General features: G+C 33.3%; 1 protein-coding gene across 1 annotated transcript; it reads left to right on the plus strand.

The window, feature by feature from the left end:
- The first annotated feature begins 693 nt into the window (after nt 1-693).
- LOC149426544 (uncharacterized) lies at nt 694-20,118 on the plus strand. Its single transcript, XM_089637365.1, has 5 exons — nt 694-741; nt 3,121-3,232; nt 9,304-9,483; nt 14,031-14,164; nt 19,008-20,118. The coding sequence occupies exons 1-5, from the start codon at nt 739-741 to the stop codon at nt 19,251-19,253; spliced, it is 675 nt and encodes a 224-aa protein (XP_089493491.1). The 5' UTR covers nt 694-738; the 3' UTR covers nt 19,254-20,118.
- Nucleotides 20,119-21,390: the final 1,272 nt, after the last annotated feature.

A 21,390-nucleotide genomic window follows, 5' to 3' on the forward strand; every position in this document is an offset into this window, starting at 1 on the left:
AGTATTACCGTAGGTACCACCTGTATGAAGAAAATTTGAAAAAAAGAATTGTCATTGAGATAGTGACGTGGACAAATTGCATCATAAATTGAAAAAATGTTAAATATGGTTTATAATTAGGTAAGTAGGTATTTCAGAACCTACTTACAAACCTCATGATTTTAGAATATATTTTGGTTTTGAGTTATTAAATACGAGAAAATTAGAAACTTATTTTTTTTGGACACGCAGGTTACCCTGTTCACAAAACTACTAGTACAAGTATTATAGAGGGGAGCACTATTTTGTAACTAATTAAGATAATGGATTAAGACATTTTTTTTCGTAATACATACTGCATGGATATCGGAAAACTCTGTTCTATTCTATAGTTACTGTGACTCCCATAACAACATTAAAACAAAACTTCACATGAAAGTGTACTTTGATAAAGCTCAGTTCTTACTTTGAAGTGGGTACCTACATATTTCACAAATAAATTTGCTAATTTGCTAGAGTCAGCTAAAACCTTCAATTTCACTCAAGTTCGTAAATTTGAATAAAACATTGACTGAAACATAATTATCACAAATATAATATCTTTTTAATACTGAGTACAGGTAATATTTCTCAAGAAGCGGCTGTGAAATCGTCCCCACTATGAAGTTATTGCCAACACCTGTTCTCAGTATAAAAGAGATGATCCGTCATTACATCAGGTCATTTAGTCTGTGATATAGGATACAGTAACATTATGTAATGGTGAGTGATTGTTTTATGTTTAAGATTACGCGTTTTTTTAATTGAAAATATTTAGGCTACAAACTATCACGTGATATATTTTGAAAGGATGGTATCATTGTTAAATGTATATTGTCTACCATACAATGGTGCTATTAATATTTATATCATCATAATACTTATTGCAATGTTTTTTTTTTCATTTAAAAGCCATATGTAAAATGTGAAGTTATTAAACCACGTGTTAAAATAACATGAGAGGTGAAGTAAAACTTTTTTTTTTTTTTTTACAGTATTACCGCACAAGAGTCCCAACTGCTCCCGTCTGGAGCCAGTGAGACTATGGCATCCCCAATTGGGGTATGTTGTGAGGCTGAGGGTATTGGGGAGGGGAGGGAGATGGGGAAGAGGAAGGTGGGGAAGTACCTGGCTATTCAGATCTGGTCACCAAACACGGCTAAAGCCATTTCAAGCAACGTTTCAATTCTGAATGGTGGTCTTACACCAGGGCGATACTGAGAGTATCTTCCACTCTGGAACGTGCCGCAAATATACTATATATTATTTTAAATTAATTAATTGTGAAATAACACAAATTAATCAAATAAAATTTATTTGCGCACGCCGGGTTCGAACCCGCGACCTTCGGATCTGTAGTCAAAAGCGTATACCACTAGACCACGCCGGCCGTCTCGAAAACTAGTTAAACTCTTGAAAAATATGTTGTGCTTACAAAATTAATAAAATAATATGTATTATACTACCCTACGATATTTTTTACAAATTAAAATAAAAAATGTGCCTCTTTATAAATCTATGCAATCGTGGTGAATTCTAATTAAACTACTGTAAAATGTAAGATCTTGGGTGTGCCGGTCGTATTGAAAGCTTCATCAATGTATAGTGTTCCCAGAGAAAGGTCGTCCGTGTGTCACTGATAGTTGTCCTCTTCCTTCTCACACGTCTTAAATGAAAACGAAAAAGATAGAAGATACTAACACAATGACGTCACGAACTTCTCTTTGGGACTTCTGATTCATCCTTCGATTTATGTTTGTGTTGTCTGGATGTTTCTATTAAAAAAATATCAAAGCAACAGTTAGTCTTTGTGAAGGCATAATAATCAACAAAATCCGTTTTTTTAAACTCAGACACTATTTTAAAATCTAATGGATAGTATAAAAATCTAATCATTTGCTGCATATCAATTAGTTTAGTTTTAAAAATAAAATTTTTGATATAATTTGTTGAAAATCATTTAATTCCATCGTATTATTCTAAAAACGTTCAGAGTTCCTTACAATATAGTGTTATTTTTGGCTAAAGAAAATGTAGTGTCACAAAAATATTTACGTCATACGTAATTGCTTTGATTTAAAGAGCAAAGCAACAGACGACGCTAGAACCATATGAGAATTTAACATGAAGGGACGTCATCGAACTGCTAACATAACAACATCGGCTATTTGAGAAATTGGTTGGGATATTATTCCACGTACACCCTGTTATCCATGCTCCGTCAGATAAAACTCTTTACCGCTCTTTAAAATTGAATAATGATTTTCCCTCATAAAAACTCTTTGTTGTTTTGACTTGAAGGATGGGTACCTCTCTATGAACGAAAACTACAAACAGTATACCGCGTTAGTAACAAAAATTGAGCACACATTAAGGACGGGTTGTTCCTCAGAATTTTGAACAGTTTCAAATTCAAATTTCAAAGTTAAAATTCAAGTTCGTCAAAGTTTTTTTGAAGTTTCGTTATTATTTAATCGCGGGTTGATTTTTTCACAATACTAAGATAAATACAGAAGATGAATAGGACTTTCACAGAATTTCAATATTAACTTTGAAATTTGATGAATTGTTCAATTTCTGTGAAACAACCTGTCCTAACACAGGTTCGCTCAGTGAATTGGTAATATGTAAATCATAAGTGTGTTGTTGCTATAAAATATAAATATTTTCGATTGCTTAAAAACAGATTAATAAGATATAAAAATTTCTTAGCGCTGTACTCGTGTACCATGTTGTTGAAAATCTGTTATTTTACGGTACAATAATGAAAGTTGTGTTCCATGTTGTTGAAAATCTGTTATTACTGAACAATAATGAAAGTTCACATATTCACGATTTTACACGGACTCTATTTCTAAGCAATCAATCAAATACGTTAGGAGATGTTGGTTTTTATTATTTATTTATTATTATTACGTTCTCTCTTTGTGGAAGAATCATATGTTAGTAATTCATAACTCTGGTTGAAAATAAATTCAGTTTCATAACCAATGATTATTTAGGAGCGAAATGAGAAAAGAACAGAACAAACATGAGAAGAAGAAAAACAAAAAGAGTATCAATTTACAATTTCCATTAATGAAGTTTAATCAATTATTTCAGATGTCGTATAACCCGCTGTTTACAATAGTCCTCCTGTTCTCCCTGGCAGTTAGGGAATGCCTAAGCGAGGGAAAACTACTTAGCGCCCCCGTTCCCAAGAAGTGCTCAGAACGTAAGTTTTTACAGATAATAAAAATAACTAATTATGTTGCAATTCTTGTTGAACTCCGAAGGTATCAAAGTATTTGTGCAAAACAAAACTTATGAGTGTGAAATTTTTAGTATTTCGAAGTCAAAATTAACAAGATTTCATAGTCATTGTGCTTTATAAGTCAAGAAGAAAGTTATAAAGGATGTTATAACACATAAAAGTCACTTATATGCGGTTGTTAAAATCACGAAACTAATTCTGACGAAATATTGTTTCCACCATGTAATATTTCAATATTAACCGTGAATTAATCCATTTCGGGGGAGTAACATCGGAGGTCCGCACGCGGCGGGAATATTCAGCACCAAAAAGGGGTTATTTTGACTTTGTTGATCCAGTACGTAAAATATGTGGACAGTTATGATAATCTCGGCGTTATAATGGCGGATCTCGTGGAATTTATCTAGTACCCTCTACGTTATTTTAATATTACATCAACGTATTTATGTTCATATAATGTTATATTATCGTTGTTAGTGAAATACAACAGAGTTTGTAACGGGTGTATTCATGTTTTCTTCAGAAAAGCCACAGTAATTTAAAGTGTAAACAAAACGTTTTCTTCTTTAAGTACCTGTAATATTAATTTACATCGTTTTCTTAAAACTGAAAACAAGCATCAAAGTTCGTATTTGATTATTTCGTTAGAAGTTCGTTTCTCAATTGTAAATATTATAATAAGGTTTCCGGTAAGAGTATTGTTTCTGGATAATTATTTTTATGGCAAGTGTATTTAGCTCTCTGTCATCGCAAATAGTTCTTACACACTCGTCTAGAGAAGCTATTTTTTGACATGGCTAGCCTGTATCAGCCTGTAGTACATGCATGGCATTATATTACTTCATCCACTCCATAGAGTTGTTTTCTAAACTATCTGCTTTCTGGTCTATTCCATTTTTATAATTTTTACAGAATTATTAAGAGCATTTCTAAACAAGCACTTTTCAATAGTTTTGAATGATCCAAGCAGTGTTTCCCAACCTTATTTGTGCCATGCCTCACTTCATTTTTTACGGTTGTCCCAATTTCCTGGAGTCAGTGGGACCATGACATTCCCAAATGGGGGATGTTTTGGTTATAATTATAATCATCACAAAGGTACAGAACAAATTTTGCTGGATGCAAGATGAAATCAATAAAAACATAGCCAATTTGAATGTAAAAAAAAATTGATTTGAATAATTTTATTATAAAAATGGAAAACCTAAAATATAACAAACGCCTAGACAAAGAAAAAGCAAATTTTTCATTTCAGTTCAAATCACAATATAAAATTGCTTTTCTAAACTATTTTAACGGACAGAACCTACCTAGAAAAGTCGAACGAAAAATACCATTAATTTATTACACACGCCAACAATTTATTTTTGGTATAATTTAAAATCCCACAAACACACGAAATAACTATTTCCTCAGAACTGGTATACTAATCAATAAATTATTTTCGAAAAATGCGATTTTGAAAAAAATGGAAGAAAATATGAAATTACGAAATAATAAAAATAAAATCAAAAACTAAAACGCTTGAATTTGGCAATGCTGAATTAATTTGACAATTAAGCCTGTAAAACTTTACGAAAAAAGTATATTTGAGCAAATAAAACAAAAAGATTTAACGAATTTCTGACATAACCTTAGTCAACAAACTCATAAAAATATATTGATAAAAAATCTTTTTTTACCACTTCAAAGCCATTTTTTGGTTATTGCCTAAGGTAAGAATACATCATTTACACACACATTTTTTTCAACAAGAGAGTGTACACATAGCGTATGAACACGCGATGCCAAACATAATAATGAAAAGTAAACACAAATTATTAGGTAACCACTTAGTGTTGTTTAGCTCACACGGTATATTGTAGTCAGCGCAAGAAAGGTTTTTCTATACTTTGAAGGATAAATTAATGATACAACATCCAATGAAATAATCATTGCCATATTATAAATGGCATGAATAAACAAGATTGTTCGTAAAAGATTGGCCCACGCTGCAGCAAAAATAACGGGAATGATGTATTCAACAGCAAATGATACTGTACAGCCTTTTCTCATAGGTTTGATTATTTTCTTTGTGCAAATGTTTGAAACCTATTATTATTTACAATCAAAATCATTTTTACTTGGGCTGGATATTGTTATTACGCGTGACAGCTGTTTTGCCATTTTTAGTTGGGCTGGACACGCGTAATAACGATTTATTACGCGTGACAGCTGTTTTGCCATTTTTGGTTGAGCTGGACATCGTTATTATGCTTGACAGCTGTCTTGCCATTTTTGGTTGAGCTGGACATCGTTATTATGCTTGACAGCTGTCTTGCCATTTTCGCTTGAGCTGGATATCGTTGTTACGCGTGACAGATGTTTTAACCTATATGTCAACATATTAAAATTAAATTTGTATTGATTAAAATAAAATAATGTTGTGTTTTTTTTAAAATGAATTAAATATTGATATTTTATTTTTCTCCAAATAATCAAAAATGGGTTGTGTATGTACGAATGCTTCCGTGTTCGAGGGGTTGATAAGAATAACATTTTAGTTGATTAGTTTGTTCGCCATTATGGCCAAGCCGAGCCACGGTTCGGAGAATTTTGGACTCGCTGAATATCAAAAAAACCTTCTATGGAGGTCTTGATGTCAAGCGGATCGAGTTATAAGTTTACCCATACACGATGAATTTATGCTTGGCGCGAGGCCATTGTAGAGGCTTGTAGTCTCGTGTATGTTTAGTACACTGATTGAAGGCTTATCTAGTATACGTTGTGCCAATGCTCATAACTCTACAGTCAATAAGCAAAATTGATTCCGAGCAATGTCTGCATTGCTCGTACTTATAACCGGTCATGATAACGCAATAATCTTTGCCAACATATTCACATTCACGACTTGTCAAAAGATGTGCATGTGAAACCCAAATAATCACATCTTTGCCATAACTGGTTTGTAATCTGCGCCATCGTGCAGGTAATCATGTTATTTATACCAACTAGTATATAAATATCCTCACCTTTTCCTTTTTTGTACACCCGGTATATAACATTTCTATTGAAATAAAACCGATCAGTTACAATCAACAGAATGATCTGAAATCTGAAAATTTCCGAAAAAAGTTAGTTACTAAAAGCAACAAAAACCAATAATATATATATATATATATATTTTTTTTAAATATTAACTCCACACAGGAGGCCTTGAAGAAAATAATCTCCCTCAGGGCCTATGTCATCTTTGGGGATGCTGTGTGAAGGGTCTTTTTGTGGAGAGTGAACATGGGTCTTGAAGAGTCCCATGTTTTTGTTTGTTTGTTTTTGAATCTTTATTTAGATGTATGCAAATTTTTTCATACATCTAGTAGGAAAATATAAAAAATACAAGAAATAACAATTACATTTGAAAAGAAAAAGATAAATACACAAAATTATATTATATAAGATATCTAGGTGACTAAAATAATATTGGTGAGCTCAACAATCAAAAATTATTTTTCACATATAAAGCACATGTCCTACGAAAAGTGCTAAGGCTTGGGGCTTCCTTTATGACATTTGGTAGGTTATTATAAAGTTTTTGCCCTTTATAAAACGCGCTGTTTTGTGTGCATGAAAGTTTAGTTTTGGGAAGCCTAAAATCTCTGCGTCTTCTCGTAGGATAATTGTGAACATTTTCATGGTACATAACATTTGTTTGCAGATAATTTGGGAGCATATTATTTTGAAGTTTATACATCATTGTTAACGTATTATATATTATATGTTGTTTGGTTGTCATCATATTTAAATTTTGTAACATAATTTTAACTCTAGTAAAAATGTTGCATTTTAAAATCATCCTCATCCCCCTATTTTGTATAACCTGGAGTTTATTATTTTGGGCTTCGTTACATAAGAATAAAACACTAGAACAATAATTTAAATGCGGAGTAACAATAGAATTGTAAACAAGGCGCGTTGTCTTTAGATCCAAGTTATTTCTGATCCTTTTTAGGAATCCAACTTTTTTAGCAATTTTCTTTGTTATGTATTCTAAGTGTTCATCAAATTTTAATTTTTCATCTAATATTACACCCAGATATTTAATACTACTCACCCTTTCTATGTTTACGTTATCAATTTTTAGTATTGCCTGCTCGTTTCCCCCTACACTATCCACAATTAAAAACTTTGTTTTGATAACATTCAATTTTAGTTTGTTTTGGTTTAACCAAAGTGTTACACAATTTAAGTCAATTTGTATTTTTTCAATGGCGTCCTGTAAATTTTCACTGGCTATGTATAACAATGTATCATCAGCAAAGAGTTTAATTGCACAATGCTTTAACACTTTGATAATATCATTCATGTATATAATGAACAACAGTGGACCTGTTGTAGGAGGGAGGAAACACAGAGGCCGGCAGTTTGTTCCACAGCCGAGCTGTTGAACTTAAAAACGAATCGTAGAAGCGACCCGTTCTCATGTGACAAATGTCAACCGTGTACAAATGTTGGGCGCGCGTTTGGCGTGTATCCCGACTACGCACCGGTGCCGAAGGGATCAATGACGCTAGTTCCTCAGAGCATCTTCCATTGTAATACCGATAGAACAAGGGTACCGATAGAACATAGAACAACAACAAATATTATCCAAGTTGACAGGTTCTTACCGAATATTTAAATTGAACAAATGCTTAATGTCTAACTAAAAAGTAACATTACTTTATCCTTACGGATTACTATAGAAAAACACAATTATTTTCTGCTAACAATGTAATTTCATGTAAGTTGTGAATCTTTGAATTATTAATTTCAAACCCGCTTGGTTACCGCCTGATAATTTGAATTATTTGTATTCCCCGCAGATAAAATTTGTGATATGTTGGATCATACGTACATACATACGTGATGAATTTTTTTGAGTAAAAAAAATAATCAGATTCGTAATGTTGATTTGTTTTATTTGTGGCTCTAATCGTCAGCGTGGGTTGAATTATTTTAATAGTGTCGTGGATATTGCAACATATTTTGAGATTTACATAATTTCCCCAAGCAAATAGGTTTTGCGTAATAATATCTAAATACCATTCAAGACGGCAACAACATTTTTTCGGCATTACTACTTTTTGTAAGAATCAAATTATGTTGAGATCATCACAACACGCCCCTGATATCTTCACCCAAGTACTTACTAACCACTTGTAATTTTGTTAGTCAGTATATTATAATTTTCTCTCATTTGCATTGAAATAATAATACTAAGCATCACATTGAGAATCTGAAATTAAACTTTGTAAATAGCGTTAATTATTATTAGACCTTCGGATCGCATTTGAATTCAGAATCAGCAGACTATTAAAATCAAATTATTCGCTATGTAAACGTTTTTTTCCATGAAGAATTATTATTAAAAAATTTCACGATAAATTCCCACAGTTTTTTTGTTGCTTAGTAAAATTACAAGCAAATTAATGGGTGGTCACTGTTTCCTGAAGCCAACTCAACCATTCCAATAAAATACGTAGAATTGAAAGCCAAACAACATTACATTATTTATAAGCATAACATTTAATTAATTAATTTATCAAGTTGAAAGTTGAAACATGGTAGTGTGGATTACTGCTAAAATCAATTTTAAAAAAATATTTCTGTCAAGGAAAAAGAGTATCATTTGAAATGTAATTAATTGGATATACAGTTAATACATATATTTAATCAATGTTTGCTCATTCATCAATATATTCCCCAAAAAAAAAATTATGAACATCTGACTAAATGGAGAATTGATATAATACCTGTTTATTTTAACCGGTAAATCATGATTTCTTGAATTTCAAGGTAATCTCTGATTTTAAATACTGGGAAAATTTACAAACCGTGACCAGTCCCACCAAAGGTGTAATTTTTTAAAATTACACAGACCTTTAAACGAAAAAAAAACGATAAGCTAATCGTAGTTTTGTTATATACGTAGTAATAATAAGGTATAAAATATGTTTTTTAAAAGCACCCAAAATCATTATGTTATTATATGTAAAAATGTGTGTGATTTTCAGGGCCTAAGGAATTTTTGTTCGGCAAGAATAATTACTTCATCAGTAGTCATGTCCCGGAGCTGAACGATACCGAAGTCAACTGGCTGGACGCCAGGAACATCTGCAGGGAGTACTGCATGGACCTGGTCTCCATGGAAACCTTCGAGGAGAACAATCTCATCACCAAACTAATTAAAGAGAGTAAGTTGTTTTACATCGCATAGACAAGAGAGTATTATTGTGTTGTAAATTCAGGTTATCAAGTGACACGTGCAGATCTCTCCTATATATCCCATGACCTGTGGCCTGCCTTCCAAGTCGGTACATTTATAGTAATTGACACTGGCATTCTATTCATCAACCTCCCGTTACCATTGGTTTGAGCATTATACGTGTAGTATTTCGTAGAAGGAAACACTTTCAATAGATGTCAACAATGTTTTGGTAAAACCATTGATATGTTGTAATAAAGCAATGGGTAAAAACATTAAAGCAACATAGAATACGCTTCAAAGTACAACACGGTAAAGTATTTTTTTGCTGATTTTACTAATTTTATGCGTAACATTTTTTTGGGTTACTTCGAGAAAAACGTTGATGAAATTGCTCAACCCCAAAATATATCATAATTAAAAGAACAACAATAACCACTTTCACATAATCTGTAAACATTCGTTTTTATCTTTTTCCTGTAAATTTTTCATTTTGAAGATTTTACGAAACCACATTCGATATATTATACTGTAAACGTAAATACCGTCCTGGAATACTTAATTATTGTAAAACTAAGTAGTAATTATCAGAAAATAATTTTATTTTTATATTTTGTAATAGACCACAGCAATCGCTTCTTTTGAAAAAAAATGTCGTACTGAACAATATTCATGTTTTGCACAGTTTCAATAATGGTATCATACTACAGCCGTCAGTGCCTATTTCTGTACTGACACGATAAATGATCATGTTTTCATGAGTACTTTGACAGTTGGATGCTGTGAAAGTTTTATAAATAAAAAGGAACGTACCTACCTATTTATCAAGTCGAATGATGGATTACAGCCTGACAGTAAGTATTGTAGGCAACAGACAGGTACCCGTAACATCAATGTAAATGATATATTTTTGTAATCGGTGAGTGCTTTCCGCGAAGAGACCAACAGATGTCGTAAATTATTTGAGTGGCGTAGCGACCGCTTGGGCAACCCCATTAATCGCCCGGAGCCATATCTTCTAAGCGACAGATTTTTTGCAGACTCTTTGGTAAAAATCATTCCTTTTCATCTACACAAACATCGTAAAGTATGAAATTTGCTACACCACTGTTTATTTAGGACGGGTTGTTTCGGAGAATTTGAACAATTCATCAAATTTCAACGTTCATTTCTGGGTTCTGTGAATGTCTTATTCAAGTTCTGTTATTATATCATCATAGGCTAGTTGCATGACAAAACTGAAATAATAACAGAACTTGAAAAATCTTTTACAGAACTGGAAAATTAACTTTGAAATTTGAAGAATTGTTCAAATTCTCCGAAACAACCCGTCCTTAATAAATATTTTTCATTATTGTTTAAATTATTCAAAGTTATTCCAAGGTATGAAACAAAGCTAATTTATTTAGAAAATATATGAAGTGATTTTATGCAAGGATAATGGGTTCTAAAGAAGTTCATTAATATTTAGTTCGGCCAAATAACAGTCTTTATAATACAGTTTGTTGAAGAAGAGAAAACATTAAAATATAAGATCTTCTGAGAATTATAACTGGGACATATTTGAAAAATCATCGAAAGGATCAATCGTTGCTTTTCGCTTTATCTTTCAGTCCTTCTTTCATCCTCGAGGATTTCCTCCTGGAAGGTGCTAAGAGGGTTTGAGAGGATAAAGAGAGAGGGCGAGTGACCCGTTTAGATTAACATGTTTTGGAAAAGTCGAAAATTTTCTAAAACCAAATATTTTATGGCAATTTCTTGCCGGCTATGTGTTGTTTCGAGATTTCGGTATTGTCGGGTAAGATTGTCGTTTATTACCTATTATTTTTGATGCATTGGCTTTTCTTGCCGATGAGTTCGTTTGTCTTCCGATATAACGACGATATTGTTGGGCCAAATCTACATATAATATAAATCAATGAGTTGTGTAACCTAGAAATCGATGAATTAATTTTAAGTTTCAATGTTGAAAATTGGCTTCACCCTAAGGGCGTCCGCAGACGAGAGACTTTATTTAAGGCGGCAGTTGAGTTGCAATAGTTGAGGGCATAAAAATCCGTTACGGTATACGAAGGTGCGGACAGGAGAGAAACTGTGAATTCGTATGACTTTTGGAATAGTTTTCCAACTGTCTCCGCAACTAAAGTGTCTTATCTGTGGGCGCCCTTAATCACTAACATTGAATGTACCGATTGTTATCGGTTGTTATATTGTTATTTGAATACAGGTATTCAAAACTCAAACCTAGATCTAACAATAAAAATATAAGAACCAAAAAATTCAGCTTCGAACTGCAATTGTGACTGCCAATGCCTAGAAGTAAAATACATCATTTATGTAGAACTATCCTTTAACTCAAACTTAAATAACATTGGTAATATATTAATAATCCTTTATAGTCATAATGCTACAAAATTCGTCAATCTATATACCTTTTCAAACCAACGCGCAATTTCCTTCACCTGAATATTTTAAAATCAGTTTATCACTCGCTGTGCCAATCACACATAAAATACAGAATAATATCTTAGGGTAGTGCTTCTTCTAATACTCTCAATCCCATCATTAGCACAAAAACGATTCACGAAAATAAATTTGAAACTCCCTCATTCTACCAGCACCGATATTATCTTCAATACTTTGACGGCCGGCATAGTCCAGTGGTAACGCATTGGACTGCCATTCCGAAGGTCGCGGGTTCGAACCCGGCGTGCGCAAATAAATTTTATTTGATTAATTTGTGTTATTTCACAATTAATTAATTAAAATAATATATAGTATATTTGCGGCACGTTCCAGAGTGAAAGATACTACCAGTATCTCCCTGGTGTAAGACGACCACCATTCAGAATTGAAACGTTGCTCCAAATGGCTTTAGCCGTGTTTAGTGACTAGATCTGAATAGCCAGGTACTTCCCCACCTTCCTTTTTCCCTTCCCCACTTACCTTCAGCCTCACAACATCCCCCAATTGGGGATGCCATAGTCTCACTGGCTCCAGACGGGAGCAGTTGGGACTCTTGTGAGGTATTCACTATAAAAAAAATAAAAATAAAAGCTGCAGAAATAATCTTTTTACAAGAAACCTTCAGTTATTTGAAACAAAACCTACATAATACACGAGCCAGTAATAGAGAACTACTCTTATCTCATTTTGCTGAAATAACTTTGGACAAAGACCTTTAGGCCATTCAACTATTGTAAGCTACTGTAAAACATAAACATAAATGTGAATATTAGTTTACATCCAACCTAATAATAATAGTAATTTGTATAGCGCCATTGGCAGTGTTTTTATAATAGAAGCCAAGTTCAAAAACAAATTACACAATTGGATGAAAAAAAAAATCGACGATTTGAAAGTTAGTAAGATATCAGATGAGCGATTCTACTTAAGGATAAATTACTGTCATTATCCTTAAAATTAATTTCTTTTTCGCTGTCATCTGTCATGACAACTAGAATCGCAGTTAATTTTGAGGTTAAGGTAATTTTTTTAATCGAAATCGCTCCTAAGGTTGAAGACAATAACTTATTCTTTAAGTAGAACTGGAATCACCCCTCAGATCATTTTTTAGAAGCCCAGGTAGGTCCTTGTGCTAGATTGTCATTGTCCTTACTGCTAGATGGTCCTTGCTGACAGTTTAGTGAAACAAAAACCCATTTTATAGATTTTTCCCTTTAAAAGCCTTTGATAGAAAAAAATGACAATTAAATAACATCAACACACAGTTATTCAAATACAGACCTATTTTTAAAGACAACCCAAAATGATTCACTCTTTCCAATTAACATTTATTCAGTTATTTGAAATATTTTTTAACGCCAAAATAAGTACCGACCCCACTAAAATCAAACCAAGTCACGCAAAAATCTTTTTTTGTTTTTGTTTCTTTACCCGTCCCCTTTCCCGCCTACGTCCAGCTGAAAGCAACAGCTTACTCAGTGCAATCTTCCCAGCTTTGATACGTTCAACTCTTCGCACACATTTTATATTACGAGGGTATATTTAACTTGAATGTCAACTTCATAAACTACCCTCCTTAGTGATCTCCTTGATTTGTTCAGTGAGAGTGACCCCTTTGAGGGTTTAACGATGATGCGAAGTCTTCGATGGATTTTTCACAATCTAGACATTCGGAAATCTTTGAATTAGGTTTAAAATAAATATTTGATTTGTTGAATTAAGCTTAGGCGGATGAAAATATTACCTTAGCACCAACAAAAAAATCTTAGAATATTATTTACTTCACAAAACGTTTTTACAAAAAAATACATTCATCACTTTGTGGTTTGACATTAAACCACAAACTTATTAAAATTATATTTAACTCCTGCATATATATAATTTTGTTGCCTCATCAATACTAGCCCACCTTTCAAATAGAATTTGAATCAGAAATCAACAATGAACATTCGAACCAATAAAAATTTGGCCATGTATATTAACATCGTAGTTAAAGCAAAATGTTCGGTATAAGTATGCATTGGCATGAAATCATTGATTTGAAATTGTTATTATTTTTGTGATTTCCAGATAATATTCCTTATATTTGGACCAGTGGGAGGCTGTGTGACTTCCACGGCTGCGATAATGGAGATTTATACCCCAAGAAAATAAACGGGTGGTTCTGGTCGGCTACCAGGGCGAAGATTGCAGCCACCAACAGAGTAAGTTGAAGTAAACCTATTCTTGGGATAATATTAAAATTGTCGTATATTCACATTGAGATTTATTGAACTAGATAACCTTCAAATGAACGGGTGTAATTTCACACAAATCTTAGTTAGCAAAAATAAGAAAATTGGGGAAAGTAAAAAAAATCCTAAACGAACTCTAATAAAGTTTCTGTGAAAAATCATCTCAAGGACGTTGTACAAATATATAATATATTTCTACAATGATCCATCTAATAAAAAACTAGACAAAGTATTATTAACTTATGGCTAACTGATTGCATCCGCTGGATCGACGATAGCTAATTCTTTAATATTAAAACACTTTTATGGTTATTCCAACAATCCGGTACCTACCTGAATTGCCTTATTTTATTCCATTTCCTAAAAGTCTTACCTTCAAAAAAAGAATCAAGTATAAGTCTTTTGTTTATTGATGTTAATTTTCGTTGTTGTTGGATATCGTTGCATTTTTGGCGCCACCTTGTAGTACGTAATTATCGGAAAGTATAAATTATCAGCCCCAATCATCATACATTAAATTAATATTGTATATTATCGAGAGTGATCAAACGACCGTTTACGCTGTGAAATAATAAGTATTTGTGATACAAAAACGGTTGTAAAATAATACTAGATTTACTATGTAAACTATAGTGACCACAGAACATTCAAGACGAACTTCCAATTTAAGCAACAACATTCAAAAGGTAAAGATCTCCTATACCCAACCCTATTTTTCCTTGCGGTAGATACGATTGCTTGATATTATTTTCTTGCTAAAAATTACAGTCTATTCGTCAAGTACCAATCCATTGGATACGCAACACTAATACAAAACTATATGCACTATATCTCGATGAATTATGGGGAAGGACCAAAGTAACCGCAAGTGGCATTTCGTGCCGTTTGCTGTTGCTTCGTTCCTTTTATAAATAGCATTTAAATCTACATATATATTATATTTTATTTACATTCTGTACAGCCAGATAACATTTATTCAGGACCATACATACCTGGGATTAACACTACTTATTGTTTATTAGAGAAATTTAGAAACAGTTCGTACGCAGAGGACATAATTGGAACCCATGTAATTGGAAATGACACTATGAATTAATTTTAATAATATATATTATGAGATATAATAATAATAATGTTTATTTCAGCTGGACAGAGCGGTGTGTGCAATGCTCTCTGCCTGCCATACAAGTTTACATTTAAGTTAATACATAAAAAAATCAATATAGAAATAAAAAAACTAAAAATAATAAAAAATGAATAAATTGATGAGCACATTAGGACTTTATGGTGGCTTGAGTGAAATTTTCCATCTCTGGTGTAGAGGCGCTCCCTGCCACTGGGCAACGGCCTGGACAAGAATGTTGTCCGATATCTGGTAGCGCTGATTCGTCTCGGCTATTCTGTGGCGCATCAAAGCAGCGAACCCTAGACATAAACCCTAGACATACATTTATTTATATTTCACAGGATATTATAAATGTTAGATTTTATTTAAAAAAATATGTTTGCCTCATGATCATTGCCTTTTTAAAGACTATCAGGAATTAACCATTATAATTAAAGAATTACTAACTAATTAAAAAAAATTTCGGTAGATACATACTTTATCGGTTGTCCAAAGTGTCGCTTTATCGCTTGCGAATTCCAGCTCTAGTGATCATTGAACTGGAATTACACAGAGACACATCACCGAAATTATTATTTTAATTATTGCAATTTGGAAATCTACAAGTTATGTATTACGATCAGCTCTTTACGAGTATTTAAAAAAATAATTTGGTATAGATATTTCTTTCCACGTTACTTTAAAAACGGTTCGGCCAGTTCAATGACTGTGGGTTATAAATGAGTGCATTCGGGAGAGGACAAGCAAATCGTATGTTGGGCGGTACAACAGAACAAGGATTTTATTCGAATTTAACTTCATAAATATTATTTATCCCGCGGTATACGACAGATTGAGGACTAAGGCTTTGAATAATGTAAATCCAAAAAGAAAAGTGTGACTAGGATATATTATAGGTAATACAAGAATGCTACACTGAGGCAGGTATATTTAATGTAACGAAATTTTATTTATTTATTTTAAGGAACTTAAACATTCTTAATATTAATTTAATATACAAAGGAGGGTGGAAAAGAAACAAACCAATTATAAATGTTCACAGATAGTTGAATTGGTAACATACAACTAAGTTTTTAGTGAATGTAGACTAAAATATAAATAGCAGGACAAGTGACAAATTTAAAAACTGAACTAAGTAACAAGTATAAAAATGGAAGTAGAACAAATGTAATAAACATATATAATGTATTATACAAGAATATATGTGTTTATAAGTATACAGGACAGATAGAGTGGGAAACAGGTTTTGGAGTTGTAGCGCAACTGAAATTAAATTAAATTAATCATCATGATTTTGCGCTATTCATACCTAAAATGTGATACATAAACTTCTGTAACGATAGTAACTAGCGGTGAATATGTCAGCATGTATGTCTATATTTGCAAGTTTTTTTTGTACCAACTGCAGGCTCAGTTCATAAATTCGTTTTGATTGGAGTTGATGTTGTATTTGTTAATATAGAAAAGGGTTTTTGTCTGCTATATCGAGGCGGTGCGTAGACATTTATTTTGTTTACCAACTCAGTCAACTTTTGAGTTAATAATTTTGTAAAGGAGCATCTGATCAGCGACAAGCTATGTTATGATTCGCTAAAAAGGTAAGTTTTTAGTTTAGACATGAATTCTGTTGGGCTTGTCATGCGTCCTCGTCCTGAAGGGAGTTTATTCCAAGCCTAAGGCCCAGATTCTCAGAAAGCGTGATCTCCAAACATAGTATTTGGCCCGTGCTTAGGTTTCACTAGTCTGTCTATAGCTGATAATGTTGCTGATCTAAGAGTTGACTGCCTCAGTGCTACCAGTATTTTCCAGGACGCATAGTTCAGAGATGTAAAGTAGGGCAATTTCATTGATGGATTTAAATATCATCCAGCATAATTTGTACTAGATTTTTTCAGACACAGCTCAGGACACTTGAGCCAGTGAAGTTTACGAAGGTGTTCTGAAATGTGCGAATATTTAGAAACCCCGGTTATGAGCAATGCCGATGCATTAAACACAAACCAAAGTTTGTCAGTTTGATATTTCGGAAGCCTGGCATAAATGTCGTTGCAGTAATCTAGACGCAAGACTACTTAAGAGTTTATTAGTAGTTTCGTTGCTTCTATAGGAAGGTTTCTTCGGACTGACTTGAGGTTTCTTAGGTAAAGTAAACCTGTGCTTACAGTCCTATTTATTTGACTTTTAAGTGAGAAGTCCGAATCTAGTTCTAATCGAATCAAATATAATCTCAAGTGACGACTATGCTATAGTGAATCAGGTCCCAACATATTATAATACATTTTGTGTGTTCAGAACTTGAAATTTTCAAATCATTTAGACCATCTGTGTCTACCAATTCATAAAATAATAGATATTTTGTTGGCATGGAATCTTCGGTTTCATCGCCAACAACAATAAGATGAATTGAATAAATCTAGCCTTAATACTTATCAAATATCAGTTCTTAAATATCTAAAAATTTCACAAAGACGCAATAAATAATGCAGATAACTTAAGATAAAATTACATGTATTTTAGACGTGTGAAATTATTTCGCACGTTCCCACTAAAATTTTGCCAGGGAAAGCGTGACGAAATAACAATTTAATTTCTTTAATATTTGTAATATTTGTAATTTTTTTGCAATATGTAGATTCATTGCGTTATAACTTCATGTCCTGGCATATTTTTTAACACATGCGTAAATATAAGTCAGCAAGAAGTGACTATAAAATGCTGTTGTGAATACATTGAAGTTCTTCATACGACGTTGTATAGGTATATACAGACTTACATAATATCGTCACGTCTTATTTGAACTGCAAATATTAGAATTTATTGAATTAATTATTTAAGAAAGTTGTACTAAAAACTCTACATTAGTAGATAACAAAAAAATTATTCTCCCTTTCACAAAACAATTGATTCGTTGTCGAACTGAAGACGTTGAATTATGAACTTTGATTTAATTTGCGTAGAGTTTAGTGTCGTGAGACTTCTTGGTAAATTTTAAATAATTTTAAGCTTGTAAATTCTAAGCAATGTTTTATGGCATATAAATATTGATTTATATGTTAAAACGTTATTGTTTGCCCAAATATTTCATTTTGGGAGGAGGGTATTGGTACCATCACCCCAGAACCATTTTTTGTATAACCAACACCTCTACCGTATATCACCTTAAGTAATTCGGTATGTTTGGTGACTTAGCAGGGGTGCCCGGGTTCGCGGAGTGAGATTTATTTTGGTCTTGACGGCAGACGCGTCTGACCACCTACTACGTGGCGAGCCAAATCGGGTGAGACTGGTTGAGGCAGGTCTTCCATTTCTCCAGCCAGACTCTCTCTACCCATCTCCTTGCAGTTGGAGGGATGGATTTGTCACTCCTGAACACACTGAGCCCAAGATTCCTACCCACCCCCCATACGCTTTTCCTTCCCAAACTTTCTCTCTTTCCTTTTCTTAAAAAGATTTTCCATACAGATTCCTCTAAATGACATGGGTTTTGAGATAAATTGTTAGGAAGCCTCCTATGAGGAGCACAGTAGGAGCATCCTATTTTCAGTGGAAAAAAATATTGACAAAAAAACTTTTATGTCACCCGGGCTAAAGCTGGTATCAACTACTAGTAGATCCCCTAACTAACACATAAAACAGTGATTTTGAAATTTTTATTATTAATTTTGAATGATTTTTTTCAAAATCTAGATCCCCAAGGGTTGGGGAAAGATTCCATGGAGTCAGACTGGCTTCAAGAAGAAGCCGCAGCCTGACGATGCTGAGTACGAGATTAACGGCACCCACGAGCCTTGCATGGCTGTCCTCAACACGGTGTACGCCGATGGCATCTTCTGGCACGACGTAGCCTGCTACCATAAGAAACCATTCATCTGCGAGGATAACGAGAGTCTGCTTGGATACGTCAATTCGACTAACCCAGAACTTAATTTATAATAAAATCTTTTGTGCATTATTTTGAATGTTCGCATAACAACACTGAAGAGATAAAACCGATAGACGTGAATTAGGGTGTGCCCGTCTGCCAAAAATAAGCACAATTTTGTCAAACATTTTTAAATATAGAAGTTCTTTCTTGGAATTTAAACTCACTTTATCTGTGAAAACAATGGTGGTCTACACGGATATGTTAATCCGGCTAACCCAAAACTTAATTGATAATTACATACATCGGTTTTATAATGTTAGCATATTACCACCGAAGAGGTAGAAGCGTATTGTGGGCGTTCAGGTGTGCCCGAATTAGGTTAAGCATGTCGAAGATAACACATTGATTTCGAAGATATTGTACTTTGTTTAATAATAAGAAACAATGTTATGCAATTATATCATAAAAAACCGTCAACCAAAAAGAAAAATACCCATTATCTGTTAAATTTCGCTAATCCTTCCACCAAACTCAAAATAAAGTTACCAATCCACTAGTTTTATTGATTTTTGTGGGATGTTGTAAGCAATTTACTAAATTCTAACAAATTCAATGAAAATATTTAACCTCGGAAGTTTCAGGTCACTAGGTAGGTAAGCCATTATGTATATTATCTAGGTCACAATAACAACATAACTTAATAAATTGCAATTTACGTGTAAACACACCTTAACAGTTTGGCTTCCTAGCTGAGAAAATAAAACGGAGTAGCGGTTTGTACAAATATATCTTTTGGATCCAACATTGTTTATTCAGTATTCAAACAACAGAATTCTCAATAATGAAACTACTTACTATCATCAAAATCATTAAATGTATTATTTTCGGTTGTGTATGTAAATCTAGATTAAATGAACTCTAGAACTCGGATTTGTTTTGAATCATTATCAGAATTGGAAATCTTTGTTTACAACAAGACAAGCAATAAATTACCCCACCTAGGTACCTACAATTTTTTTAACAGAAAATTAATTTAATTGTCGTCTTCAAAATCTAAAAATATATCTCGTGATTTTTCGCGGGTCTGTGCTAGTAATATATTATTAAAACATATTACGGCGTTGTTGTTTTGCGTGGGGATTCCCTTCATACGTTTGATTGATAACTATTGAAGAAACAGGAAGAAGAGCAATGATTCAAAAAAAAATTATTGTTCTTTTTAGAAAGTTTTTATCATCAAAGAGATCTACAACTCTGGAGAACTGCACTCGTACCAATTAAGTAGGTTTCAGGCAATTCAAAAGGCCAATAATTATTGGAAGTCAATCAGTTAATAATTATTAGCAGTCAATCGGTTTTTGAGGGCCTCCGTGGTCGAGGGGTAAAGCTCTCGACTAGCAAGCCGAAGGTTCGGGGTTCAAACGAGGGTTATGATTCGTGTTATTTCACAATTTATTCATTAAAAATAATATTTGGTATACTTGCGGCACGTATTCAGAGTGGAAGATTCTCTGATCATCACCCTGGTGTAAGACAATCATTCAGAATTGAAACGTTACATGAAATGGCTTTAGCCGTGTTTGGTTATCAGCTCGGAAAAGCCAGGTACTCCCCAACCTTACTCCTTACCATTTACTTCCTCTCCCCACAACTTAAGGCCTCAAAAAATACTCCAATTGGGGATACCATAGTTTCACTAGATCCAGACGGATAGGCCTCTGTTTATGCATATAAAAAAGTTTAACTATGTACTTTCCCGCTATTGTGCAAGCTTATGATCAGCTAAAACTTTTCCACATGGCTACGCGCATGTTTCCATGAGATTACATGATCCAAAGTAATTCTTTGAACATAAGAAAGACATATTTACATTAACATTGGTATTTCTGGGTCATCATAAAAGAGCGGCATCGAATGGGTTAAGTTATAAAAGTAAAGATTACTCGGCCTTCAGTAGGGCCGGGTCATTGTTCATTATAAGGGAAATGATAAAAGGCCATGTTAACTGCCTTATTTACGACTTTTATTACGTATATCGGAGAAAGAAAACGACACCCCTATGTTGTGATAAAATGCTTTAAGGTTGCCGCCATTCAGGCAACTGCGCACAAATAAGCCTTGGAAGATGGAAAGCGTATTCCTAGTGAAATGGGTTTTGCCTTGAACAAATCACTTCGCTAGATGGATGCATATTGTAAGAAGTAT

This window comes from Hesperophylax consimilis, chromosome 1, assembly GCF_061612785.1.
Source record: "Hesperophylax consimilis isolate HC1 chromosome 1, BYU_Hcon_1.0, whole genome shotgun sequence".
In the NCBI taxonomy this organism is placed as follows: Eukaryota; Metazoa; Arthropoda; class Insecta; order Trichoptera; family Limnephilidae; genus Hesperophylax; species Hesperophylax consimilis.